Consider the following 13,263-nt stretch of genomic DNA (forward strand, 5'->3'; position numbering starts at 1 on the left):
ATGCTCCTGGTAATGAAGGACAAGGGCTGCGAGATACTTTGTCTTAATATTCACGTTCACCGTGCATACATTTCACTTCTGTTTGGAGAAACTGCCATGCTTATATTCTGCTCACATACATGCACTGTATTTTACACACTTACATTACTGCATGCCATTTACAGTATTTGTACGTATCAAATACAAAAAAAAAGAAAGTTTTCTTGGTTTAAAAAAAAAAAAAACTGCTTGAGAATGATGATGGTCGTTTATATGCACCTGCTTATCTAATTTATCATTTCCACCTTCAGCTCTTTAAATTTCGGTCGTAAAACTTTTAAATTAAATTGTACCCACCATGGTCACTTTCAGAGGTTGAAACCAAAGATGTTTTATGATAATTACTGGACTAAATCAAACAGTTTGGGTGAACTGGGTTTAATTCTTGAGTAAAATTTTGAAAATTGTAGCATTTTATATTTTTGACAATTGTGGTTCTCAAACTTTTGTGTGTTTGTGTATGTGTGTGTGAAAATAAATTTCAGTCAAGTAATCCCTGACCAATGCCAAGCATTTACGGTTAAAAAAATAAATAAATAAAAATAAAACTTGAAAGGGTGATGTGTCAATTATTGTCTGATTTCTTTTTTTTTTTTTTAAACCTTCGAAATCCTTTCCTATAGTGTTCTCTCAAGCGTTCTGGAAATTAAAAAAATTGATTAAACTAAAAACAGAGTGAAATAATTAAGTTAATTGCAGATAAAGATGTGTGCCCATAAAAATAAATAACATAAAATGTCCTCCTTTGGGATCATCAACAGTTTTGTTCTGAAGAAGAGACGGATGAACTTAATTTGAAATAAAGTTTTCAAATGATTGACAGCTGATGCGAAATGACATAAAACATGTTGGGATGACCAGTTTTTTTTTAATTGGGAAGTCTCAATTTTTATAATGAAAACGTTCAATCACCTCCTGAATATGAAATTCCTTTGATGAAGAAATTAATTATTTAATTCCAGAAAATACTGTAATAATTATTTTTCAAAGATTTTTGCGTGAATGCTCATTTTAAAATATATTTTCTTAACCTACGTTCACCCATGTGAGAACCACTGGTCTAAAAGCTCATATTGTTATTGTCCTGGTCTAGGGGAACCCATTGAGAACTTGATAAAATGACGAACATGAATTTCTGGAAAGGGGAACTCGTTTCGCAGTAGTAGTTCCAAAGTGCTTAAAGAACAGCACTAAAAAGAGCAAATAAATTTACCAAATTTGATATTTAACAAATGAAGCGACGCTCGGCTGAGCGAGAAAAAGAATTACATTTTTATTTAGGAGTAGAAACTCACTGCTAGCTAGCTAGCTGTAAAAAGACTGGAATATCAGTGTGAGTGGGTGGTAGTCTTACCATTAAGATAAACAAATGTCAATGTGGAGGTTACTTTACAACTACTGAAGTGTGTGTTTTTACCCTAATTTTTAATTTTTGGCCGAGGCCCTAACTAAATTGACAGTCCCTGGCACAAGTTTTGCACAAATGCGACAAAGATTCTCAGCAGCTGATGAACAGGAGGATGACACAGTTAACACTGTAACACCTCATTTTGAACCTGCTTGTAAACTGCTTCCATAACGTCTGTCAAAACGTCAGATGACACAGAGCAGGACAAGCCCTGATACATTAATGCCCCCCCCCCCACCCCCCACCCCCCTCCCAGTTGAGAAGTGCCTTTAGTGTCAACATGGCGCTCTGTTGCAGACTGTGGCGTGACAGCCGGGCCCAACATGATCTATAGGCTTCCTGAGTGTTATTAAATAGCTAAATGCAATTGTAAACAGATTTCACATGGGGGCCTGTGTTCTGTAAAGGACCTTTTACCTTCTCAGATGAATGCCCCGCGTCAGGAACACATACACAGTTTATGCAGTCGCAAAACATTGTCGTCAATTTATTTTTATAGGCTTGTCACAGATTATTACTTTGCAGCTTAAGGGCAAGGCTTGATTGATGGAACCAGTGAGCATTTTCAAACGGCGCCATACGGTGGACACATTTCTATAGAATATTTGTGCAGCTTTTTAGAAATCTGATTGCTCCGCTACAATATTAAGGTTTTAGAACAAACTAAACTCTTTAATTGTATGAAAATCTTGTTTTAATCTTTTATAATCACATGGAATGTTTCCAGCTTTGTGTAGGCTAGTCAGTGGTGATGATGCAAATACAGTAAGTGTAAGTTAGTGGAACATATTCATAAAAATGCATCCGTTTTCTAGAGCCGCTTATCCTCGCAAGGGTCGCGGGCTTGCTGGTGCCTCTCCCAGCTGGCTTCGGGCAGTAGGCGGGGGACATAATATGAACTGGGTGTCAGTCAACTACAGGGCACACGGAAACGAACAACCATTCACGCACCCAATCACACATAAGGACAATTTAGTTTGTCCAATACGCCTGCCATGCATGTTTTTGGAGTGTGGGGGTAACAAACAGAGAGGACCCACGCGGGCTCGGGGAGAACATGCAAACTCCACACAGGAAGGCCGTAGCGAGGTGGATTTGAACTCTGGTCCCTGAACTGTGAAAACAATTATCAGTAGGCTAAATCACTGATTCCAATATTTCATGAAGCGCTTGCATTTTCCAACAGGATGAAAATATTTGGTTAATATGCGATGCCAGCTGGAGTAGCCAACTCAACTGAATGGCGTTTCTGATTACAGAACTCAGACTACTTAAAAAAAAAAATACACAGCATTAGCAATTTATTAATCTACTGATCCGGCTCCCAAAGTCAGCATCTAATATCTTGTTTTGACCACAACTCAACATGCACTGAACAGAAGACTACGTTGCACTCACTCCTTTTTTTTCTGAAAACACATGGCTTTAATAACTGGCAATAAAATACTGCTGCTTTTATTATTCCCATCAAAGAAGTTATGTTTTCATTAGCATTTGTTTGTCAACTATTTTCCCACCAATTCTGCTGAGGGATGGAACAATCATCATTAAAATGTCACACTGTTTTTTATTTCAAGACTGGCCTTTTAAAAATAAATGCAAAACAAAGAAGCATATATGCGTTGTGTATGTCAAATTTAGTGGCAATCCAAAGTATGTTTGCCATTCACAAGGCTAATTGGCTTGCAATCAGGTTGTAATTTGTAATAATATTCAAATCTGAGAAGCAGCACAAAGTTTTAGATCCTGTTAAAAGTATTTAAATGTGAGAGAAAATCTATGAATGAGTTACAGATACTGATTAGACTAGTGGCTATTATTCCATGAAGTAAAATACTTGTGACTTTTATTTCAGCAGCATGCATTTCTTTCTCATCATGTGTCCTGACTTATTTCCACACTACAAACATATTCTTGAGCAATTACCACAGTCATCGCATCACATGACTGTTACAGCATCTATCATGCTGCTTTTTTTTTTTCTATGAACATGTTAATTACAATGCTCTTGATTACTTGTTTTTAATTGATTGTTGATTTGGTTCGTGAAGTAAAAAAAAAAAAAAACTTTTTTTTTTAACATTTTATACATATTCTTGATTTGTTTAGTAAAACATTAGCTGGCCATTGGCTACAAGTTAAGCTGCACATTTCGGTTCGGTTCTTTATTAATGTTGTGTTTACTGATTCTTCTTACTGCTGGATTTTGTTTACTTTAACTTGCAACTCAAAGTTAGAAAGAGATGGACTGCAGGCATTCACCATTCAAGAGTTTTATTGCCATATGCATAGTAATACCACACAAGGAAATTCTTATTCTGCTCACTTCCTCAAGCAGACTATTCCATAATCAAGCAAATAATAGTCCATAAAACAAATAAAAAAAAAAGAACAAAAAAAAACAGTATTAGAGCAATAAGGGCAATAATAATGAGCCACTAATAAATGAATAGACTTCCATTCTAAGCATATTATGGAGTAGATGGAGTGGAAGAAACGTATACATAGAAGGATGATAATGCAAAATATCATGTAGTGTGAAATATTATGTATTTAGCAGCTTTCTTGCACTGTGCAGAGTTTGAAAGATGCATGTGTGCGTGGCTGGTGATGAGGCAGATTAATGCGTGAGGGATTTGTTCAGAATCCGGATCTGATTGAGTAAATACACTCACAGTTTGCAGCTGGTCACATAATGTCACAAGTCTCAATCATATAATCAGCAAGTCTTACTGGCCCATATTGCCTACTCTTATTGGCCCTCGGAAGGTAATCAGTGGGGTGAGGGTTAACAAAACGGGTCCGAATCTACAGAATTGACAATGGAATAAAGTCATGGGATTATTACTGATGCACCTGACAGTCTAGTGAGGGAAATTAATTATCTGGCTCACATTTATCTTAGAGAGGAAATAGGACAATTTTGGATGTTTGGTTGCTATAATATAATATCTAAACACAAGCCTAAACCTCCAGTGGCCAAATACAGTGGTAAATGACAACGGCACAGTATTCACACATTAAAACCTTTGGAAGCAAGCTGCAACTTTTTTAATCACTTTTCACTAAAGCAGCTCAATATAACATATTTCACAGCACTCCAGAGACTAATGACCAAATTTCTACAATCCACAAATAAAGAAATCTCATCCTTTTTTTCGTAGACCCTGATGAGGTCACATATCACCTGCAGTCAGCACCAACTGCTCCCTCTCGTTGACACTTAGTGGCAGCTGGAGAATGACAGGTTCCGAGGGATTCGAACGATTACAAAGAAAAAATAAACTAATTCAGTTCAAAAAACACAAGTGTGAAAACATTCATGGTTATGAACTTTAACAAGAACCGTTCGAGGGCAAAACTAAGTGACCCTCACTTGAGTGACATCTTGCACATTAAAAGCAGTCTTTTAGCCCCACCTGGTCCATTTACAACAGGTATGATTGGTGTCACCTTTCACATTAGCGCAAACAAGCTAAACAAATAGTTTAACCATCTGAGGAGAATAAGTTGTGAAATCTCACTAAATCTATTTTGTGATGTTCACAACTGCTGTTTTGTATATACACTTTTTTATGTTTTTAATGAGTTTCATTCTTTTTTTTTAAGTAAAAACCATTTGTAAATTGAAAAATAATAAAATATAATTTGTTGAAAGAATAGCGGTTTGAATGGTTGGCACGCACATATTCACTTCACCAAGTCCTGCCTGGAAAGAATTTTGAACACTCCTCAACTAATATAGCTCCTTATACTGGTGTGTACCTGATGAAGTGCATATAGGATCTCAATTTCAGTCCACACACAGTACACAGGACTTGTGCTTGAGAGGGAAGAGAGAGAGAGAGAGAGAGATAGATAGATAGATAGATAGATAGATAGATAGATAGATAGATAGATAGATAGATAGATAGATAGATAGATAGATAGATAGATAGATAGATAGATAGATAGATAGATAGATAGATAGATAGATAGATAGATAGATAGATAGATAGATAATGCCTCCATAGATAGAGGTAAAGTGCCTCCTGCGTATCTTGAAGTGACTGGGTGCACAATAGCTCCCCAGCTGACCGGCTAAGAGGCTCCCATTGTGGGCCCGAGGAGTCAAGTCCTTCCCCGTGTGGATGCTGCTCACTGACAATGGGCCCCATCAACTCAATGGCAAAGATCATTTACATGAGAGGGGAGGCCGCTTTGTTTGCGAGGGGCGCTGTTTAAATTACACGTATGGGATTATCACTGCCAGGCAGGCAAAACCAATAGGGAAGGCAAACAAAGACGTGCAGAGTGGCATGCATGGTGTTGGCTCACTTAAAGTGCCTTTCCGACTTTTGAGATGAACTCACAACCGAAGCATCACAGACAAATCAGTGCAATGATATTTGACAGATGTTTGAATCAACGCGCGTGCGGATGAGGAATCAACGGTGAATGTCGAAGGTAAAGTGCTTGAAAAAGTTTGTAGACTCACCGGACGCGCCGATGTCCAGGAAGCCGAGGAGCAACACGACCATCCAGCCGGGACATCCCCGGAGACACCCGCTCACCGCGGTCCGCCTTGCATACATTCCTTCGACTCTGCGTTACACCTTGGCCAGCCTTAAACATCCACCGGTCAAAAGTGGTCGTTGGAAAAGTGCAAAAATGTTGGCGATTTGAAATAACTTTCCCGAGCGTGTGACCTCTACGCGACTGGATGAGCGTCTGCGACAGAGTTGAGCCTCAGCAGTCTTCTTTCCTCCTTGGCGAAGATCTACTCACTTTCCCTTCTTTCCCGTCTGTACCAATGATCGGGATCCAGCCTACTTATCGCTCGTACACGCTCTCAAGTCTGCTCACTGGAACACACGCTTGCCCCAAGCCGCGTGCCGTCACCTAGTGCCCATAAATGGAATTGCCACAAGCCTAAATTTTTCAATGCAAAGAATATTAACAAGAAACACGCTAGCTGCGTTTGGAATCACCATAAATACGTGTATAGATTGCAAAGAAAATAATATACCTTGAGAAATCGATACATCAACCAAAACAAAGCCCAGTGAACATGTTTTTTTTGGACTGACACATATTTTCAATTATTATTAACATTATAAATTTATATCCATCCATCGGTCCATCCATCCATCCATCCATCCATCATCTTAACTGCTTATCCCCACAAGGGATAAGCAGGGTACCGGTGCCTATCCCAGCTGTCTCCGGTCATTGGTAGATGCACACTCTGAACTGGTTGCCAGCCAGCCAATCGCAGGGCACACAAAGACCAGAGACACCCACATGAAATGCCCAGTTTAGCTACCACACATGTTTTTGGAATGTAGGGGAAAATTGGCGTGCCCGAAGAAAACCCTTGTAGGCACGGGGAGAAAATGCAAACTCCACAAACCCATGATCTCCCATGCTAGCCAGTCTTATATCAACTTTTTTTTAATGATATTTTTTTGAGAATTTAATTCCAAATAAGGCACTCCTTTGCTGTCTTGGCTGTATGTTTTTACTCATAATGCTAAATGATTAACTCATCTGTGTTGAGGAAAGGTTGGAGCTCCCTGAATCCTTGCATGTGCAGCACAAAACAATACAACAGACTGACACATCAGATATTCAAATGATATAAGCAGTAAAATAAAGCAGGGTTTATAAATCTTGTTACAAAACACAGAAAATGTACACATTTAAACTATTTAAATTACCGGTATTTCCTAATATATTTAACCCAATGAACTTCAAATTGGCAAATGAAAGACAAGTTTTTGTTTTTAACCAATCACACTTGTAAATATGTCACACACGCACATGCACACACCTTGTTTCGTTTTACTGTGGCACATACTTTGTCAGTGCATGTCACTGCACACATGGGGAAGATAAAAGGAAAATATTGGTACCAATTTAATGTCATCTGGACTGAACTAAACTGGGACCAGTAATGATACTGACCCCTTATGACATTGTCCACACTGTGTATCCTTTGTCCGTGTTCTCCTCAGAAAAAAAAAGAAGAAAAGTTCCTCCAATTTTGGGGTGTGTGGTTGAACTGCCTCTGTGGTGAGGTTGTCCATAAAATGTAGGGATTCACCATTAGCGTTGCCTGTCCCTGTCAAATCCAGGAGGAGGCCTGCAGCAGTCTCTTTTGTGTATCTAATTAAAATCTAACTTCACTTCCTTCCTTCCATCGGCTTTTAGAATCATCCCTGAGGAGATGTTGTTAACCAGAAGAGCTGATTCAGGCCGGGTTTCCTGCCGATTTGAGATAAGGGTGTGCCTAATTGCTATCACTTGAAATAAAAGTTAGATTTTTTTATGTATTTATTTATTACTGCAATAAACGACACAAGTCAGCATTTGGCATCAGTTTCTTTGGCCTCTGCGGTTGGGCAAATTAACCCTATACTGCTACTGAATCTCAAGTTTGCAGGGGTGGAACCAGGGACACACTGGTAACCAAATTTCAACATGATGCCGAAATTTCTGATGGCCACTACATTCCTGGATGCATCAAATCACGATTAAGAATCGTGATCAAATTACACTTCCAAATCAAACTATTCATGAATCCACATTGAACACCACCCGTTAATTTTTCAAAGTTTGTGGCTCATTTTGATCTGCTAAAAATGAGCCAAATACTCAGATTGAAAACAAACCTTAGATTTTGAGAACATTGACCTGTCCTGGTGTATGTTTGGTGTTTAGCTGCAACAACGGCAACCATAAACCTTTCCACCTTTTCATACGATTAATTCTAAGATGTGAAGAGACAGAAAAGAGACCCAACTTGTGGGCAGCAAAGAAGAAGTATTGTGTACCGTTAAACATTCCAGAGTTCAGGACCCATCCACTTTATTATGAACTAAAGCCACGTGACGCCATCCCTGCCATTTAATATTCTTTCAAAAACCACAATGCGAATAGCTCAAAGTCACTCTTCAGACATGCTGGTGACAAATGGGTCAAAATTACAAGCCAGGATGTTAGAATTAACCTAGCAAATTTCAAAATACACTTGAAGTGTATCAAAGACAACAAGTACCCTTCTCTAACTGATGATATCCACATTGTAGAGAACAACGGATTAGCTTCCATACTAAGATTTACAGAAAACCTTCAAACGCTGACCTCTTACCACCCAGTGGAACACAAACAGAATGACCCTCAAAACACAGTCCACAGAGCTGATAACATTCCCTCTAGTACACAAGGCAAAGAGAAAGTGCACCAGCACCTGGGAGAAGCCATCGAGACCAATGATTGTAAGAACTAGTCATTTGTACTCAATAAATAAATAATGGTGGCGCTACTTCCATTAAAAATTAAAGCAAGGCAAGGTCATCCAGTTTATCATCAGTATCAGACATCATCAGAATTTTCTGAGAAAATAAGAAGAATTAAAAAAAATACAACAGTCTAATTATCAGCCCTCTAATGTCTGTTGACTCCATTTTGGCCCAAACTAGAGCTGTCAAATTTCAGTCATGGATGCTAGTTGAAATTGTTTTCAAGAGTACACATCAAGGTATCAAAAGGTATCTGTTCATAATTTGCTTTACTCTCTTCTGTCTATCCCAGCTGTCTATGGGCAGTAGGCGGGGGACACATTGAACTGGTTGCTAGCCAATCACAGGGCACACAGAGACAAATAAGGACAAGTTAGTATATCCAATACAGCAACCATGACATGCATGTTTTTGCTGTCTGGTGGAAGCCAGAGTACCTGGAGAGAACACATGCAGGCACCGGGAGAACATGCAAACACCACAAAGGGAGGCCAGAGCAACCTGGAATTGAACTTGGACTCTGAACTGTGAGGCGGATGTGCTTACCAGTCTGCTCTATATAATGTGGAAAGCAGTGACACACCAAGAAGTGAAAACAGGAAAAATGATTCGTTTGCATATCCAGATTAAACAACAAAATGGAATGAGTTTATACCAAAAACCCAAAAGCCAGTCAGGGAACTTATGCAATGCTTCATCTTGAACCTGCATTAGTTCTGAAGGCACCCTTCTTAAAATGACAAAAAGGCTTTCACCTCTATTTTGATTGACATCTCATCATCATCATTTCCGACCTCACTCGAAGACCCTTGTTTTACACGGTACTTTGGTCAGACCGAGACACCAATCCATAAGCATAAACCACAGCAAATCCCCGTTTCCAAGGTAAACTGTGCTGCAGAACATTACTCTATTGTGAGAGATCATCAGATGTGCCAAGAAAATTGATTCAATTTCACTTTAAACTAACTAGACCAAAAAAGAAGGGGAAAATGGTCCCTTCCAGATCATGATACTTGTGAATTCGCAAAATGGTTGAAGGGTAAATACAAGGCAGAAGTCTCCATCTGGGAATCAGTGCTGATTTAATGGCACACAGGTGTGTCACAAGGTCAGACCCCCCCCCCCCCCTCCCCCCCCCAAACACACACACACACAAAAAGGCCCACATCCAGGAAAAATCACCTTTCTGTCATTACTTTTGCAACTAAATGAAATTATACTGACACACACAGAAAAAAAAAAAAAACCCTCAACATGTGTCAGAAAAGTTCCAGGTCTAGTGTCACAAAGCATATTTTAAACTTAAAATACATGTTTTCCCTTTCAATTTAAATACACACACACACACACACACACACACACACACACACGTATATATATATATATATATATATATATATATATATATATATACATCATCTGTGAGGCAATGAGCAGAGTAAGTGATGAATGAGATAAGACTAGTGAGACCAGACTTGCTGGGGAGAGTCTTTGTTGTGAGTCATGGATCTTTAATTACAACCGGGAGACCAAATGCCAGAATCTTCAGTGCAAGAGTCTGACGTTGCCATGCCAAAGAAAACAAAACAGTCATATCCAGTCCAAAGTCAAAGTGATTTTGATTGCATTTTTTAATCAGAGGCGTCTCGGCCGCTCCGAGTTTTTTCCACAGGGCCAGATGATCGTCTTCAACTGCTACAAAAGAAATACCGCTGCATTCAGTGCGCAAGAAAAGGCAGGAGTTTGTGCAGAACTTTGGATTGCTTCCATGACAACGCACCTGCTTATAATGTCCTGAGTAGCTGACAATTCCCGTTTGAGAAAGGCTTCACCAAGGTACTGAAACGAACCCCCAACAGACCCAAACTAAAGAAGCTTCGGAGAATTCCGGATGAGTCGGTCCAGAGTGCAGGAAGGCATGGTAGAGACAGTGCATTTGGGTCCAATAAAGATGTAGTCAAGACCAAAACATTATAGAGACTAGACAAATACTTATGGAGGTTTAGACAGGGACAAAACTAAGATTGTATAAATAAAACACACACACACACACACACACACACACACACACATCTTCCATTGACATTATAACTTAACTACAATTACCTATACCTTTACCTATATATAACCTAATTATAACCTAACCCTAACCTTTACCATCAGAAATTCCGGTAATTTGCTAACTCTAACCCTTACCCTAACCTCAATCCTAATGCAATCCAAATTTATACTCTATAAACAAGTCTTGACCCTAAAAAAGAGGTCTGAACATGTGATGGCCGGCCTAAATGTCCGTGGAAGACTCAAAGTGGTTCTCACAAGTATAGCTGTAAAGGAACACACAATCAGGTAAAAAAAAAATTACTGTGCTTATTTTTTTTTTCTGTTATGTTTACAACAAAAATAAATTACACTATGTTGTTTTTGAGATAGTACGGGGAAACAAATCTCATATTCAAGCAAATTTGTTGTTCTACAAGTAGTATTATTGGTAGTATTATTAATGATCTTGATTGATCATCAAAAACTCTGACCTCTTTCCGAGTTCGAGACAAAAAAGTAAAACTACTTTTGATTATAAGATGGGGCAGAGGTCTTTAAAGGGGGAAACAAACTACATTTTTTTTCCCCTTAACAATGTCTCCTTTTCAACACAGTAGTTATTATGATTGTTTTTTTGTCTGTGAGAAATGAACTAAGCAGCAAAAAAATCCTGTTTTTATTTATCTCAAGGGGTGGTCATTTTACCTTTTGCTGTCAAATGAAAATGACATCCCAGTTTCAGAGAGCTCAAGTAACAACTAACTCAGTTTACACATGACCTAACTCAGTAAACAAGTAAGCTGTGATTTGTTGTCACCTGAGCAACTTTCATATTGAGGTCTGATTCTAGGATGTTGGTGGCTTTATAAGAATAGGGCAAATTACTAAACGGAATAACTTTTGGTATGGAACAGTGCAATTCAAAACTATTGCCAATTATAAATGATAATACATTTTTTACCGGTGCAGGGTCAGACACCACAACTGTCAGCTACAGTATACTAGGAAGGGGCTCAGAGGACCATAATATACCAAGTAGGAAATTTGAAACGTACTTGTACTTCGTATTCTTGAACCTTTTTTAGTAGTTTTGAGAATGCCGTCTTTGTCTGCCATGTTGCCCTCTTCCCTGGCGAACTGAACAGGTCCCTCTGTAAACATGGTGCCATTCCAGCTCCTGCGAAGGCTATTTGGTACTAGCGGCAGGCCGGACCATCTTAATGTAATCCTTTCTGTGATTACGTGAAGTAATGGCAGCCAATCCAAATACAGCCTGTGGGCTATTTGCAACATTAGCGCAACAGGAACACATTTTGCATTGTACTACTAGAGCCTTTTGCACTGCAATCATGATGCCCTGGTAACGACTAGACCATCATGATGGCTCCGAAGTCCGAACAATATTGAAACGCTCCTACACAGCTGTCCCAATGGTTTGAAACAAATCCCAGGAAATGCTCAATACATATTGTAGCTTATACATCAAACTCTTGATTGACTAATCCCAGCTCAAGAACTTTAACCTAACTAACCCACACGCTTTGGTGGGGGATTAGTGAACTGATGGTCGCAAGCACGACACATTGACATGTATGACATAAATTGTTGCCAAATTGTGATTAAGGCCAATTTTCCTTGTCATGTTCAGAGAGAAACATGCAGCCTTCTTGCTGCACCTGAGTTTTAACCCTCACTCCTATTACCTAAATTGCAGCCAATTTCAGTCCCGATATGGCAATTGTGCAAGTTGACACCAATTTGGGTCACAAATGCTCTGTGCTTTTTTTTTCCAACTTGCTTTTACACTTTTGTAACATTTATCGCAATGATCAGATCACCTTCATTCTGGGAAAACAAATCAGGAAGTAAATCCGAATTCGGATTTTTGCTGTAGTGCACTTGCAAATAGTCTTGAGGATTATACCTGTCCTCTGGGAAGATTGACCCAAAACAAACTAATTTAGTAGTAAGAACATTTGTCCTCCAATGTAATGTAGTTCACAGGCGCCTTCGATCATTTTAAATGTTAAGAAGATGTGAGCATTTTCACAAAATCAGACTTGTGTCTACACTTCATTCCATCTAACCCTTGTGCAGTATTGTAACCATTTATGGGTCAATTTCTTCATCCCATTCTTGCAGTATTTTAGCCAAGGGATGGCACACACCTGGTAATGTGATAACTAAGTGGTTGTGCTATAAAAAACTTTGACATGTTATCAAAATCTGGGTGAAATTTCAGCTTCCTAGTCTGTTTCACTGCTACCCGTTTGGCGTAAAATGCCTTTGATATAAAGAGCAAATGATGTGGACCAAGTAAGGGTTATACTGATATAGTTTTGAAAAAAACAAAACAAAACACACAACACACAACACATTTAAAGGTAGTGTGATGAACACGGTAAATTCTAATAGCAGGTAAGTACATCATTTGGGATTTGAACACTTTAACTTGTAGTGACCAGAAAGTTTGATCAAGTATGTATT

General features: G+C 38.8%; 1 protein-coding gene across 2 annotated transcripts in view; it reads right to left on the reverse strand.

Annotated features, from left to right (window-relative positions):
• The window catches only part of ror1 (receptor tyrosine kinase-like orphan receptor 1), a 112,729-nt gene extending 106,518 nt beyond the window's left edge, over positions 1-6,211 (reverse strand). For both annotated transcript variants that reach the window (XM_088425616.1, XM_088425615.1), the window contains exon 1: positions 5,925-6,211. In XM_088425616.1, the coding sequence (XP_088281742.1) occupies positions 5,925-6,021 (97 nt within the window). In that variant the 5' untranslated portion in view covers positions 6,022-6,211. The remainder of the gene's footprint in view (positions 1-5,924) is intronic.
• Positions 6,212-13,263: the final 7,052 nt, after the last annotated feature.

The sequence above is a fragment of the Hippichthys cyanospilos genome, chromosome 10 (assembly GCF_059441005.1).
Source record: "Hippichthys cyanospilos isolate Australia breed blue-spotted pipefish chromosome 10, RoL_Hcya_1.0, whole genome shotgun sequence".
NCBI classification, from domain to species: Eukaryota; Metazoa; Chordata; class Actinopteri; order Syngnathiformes; family Syngnathidae; genus Hippichthys; species Hippichthys cyanospilos.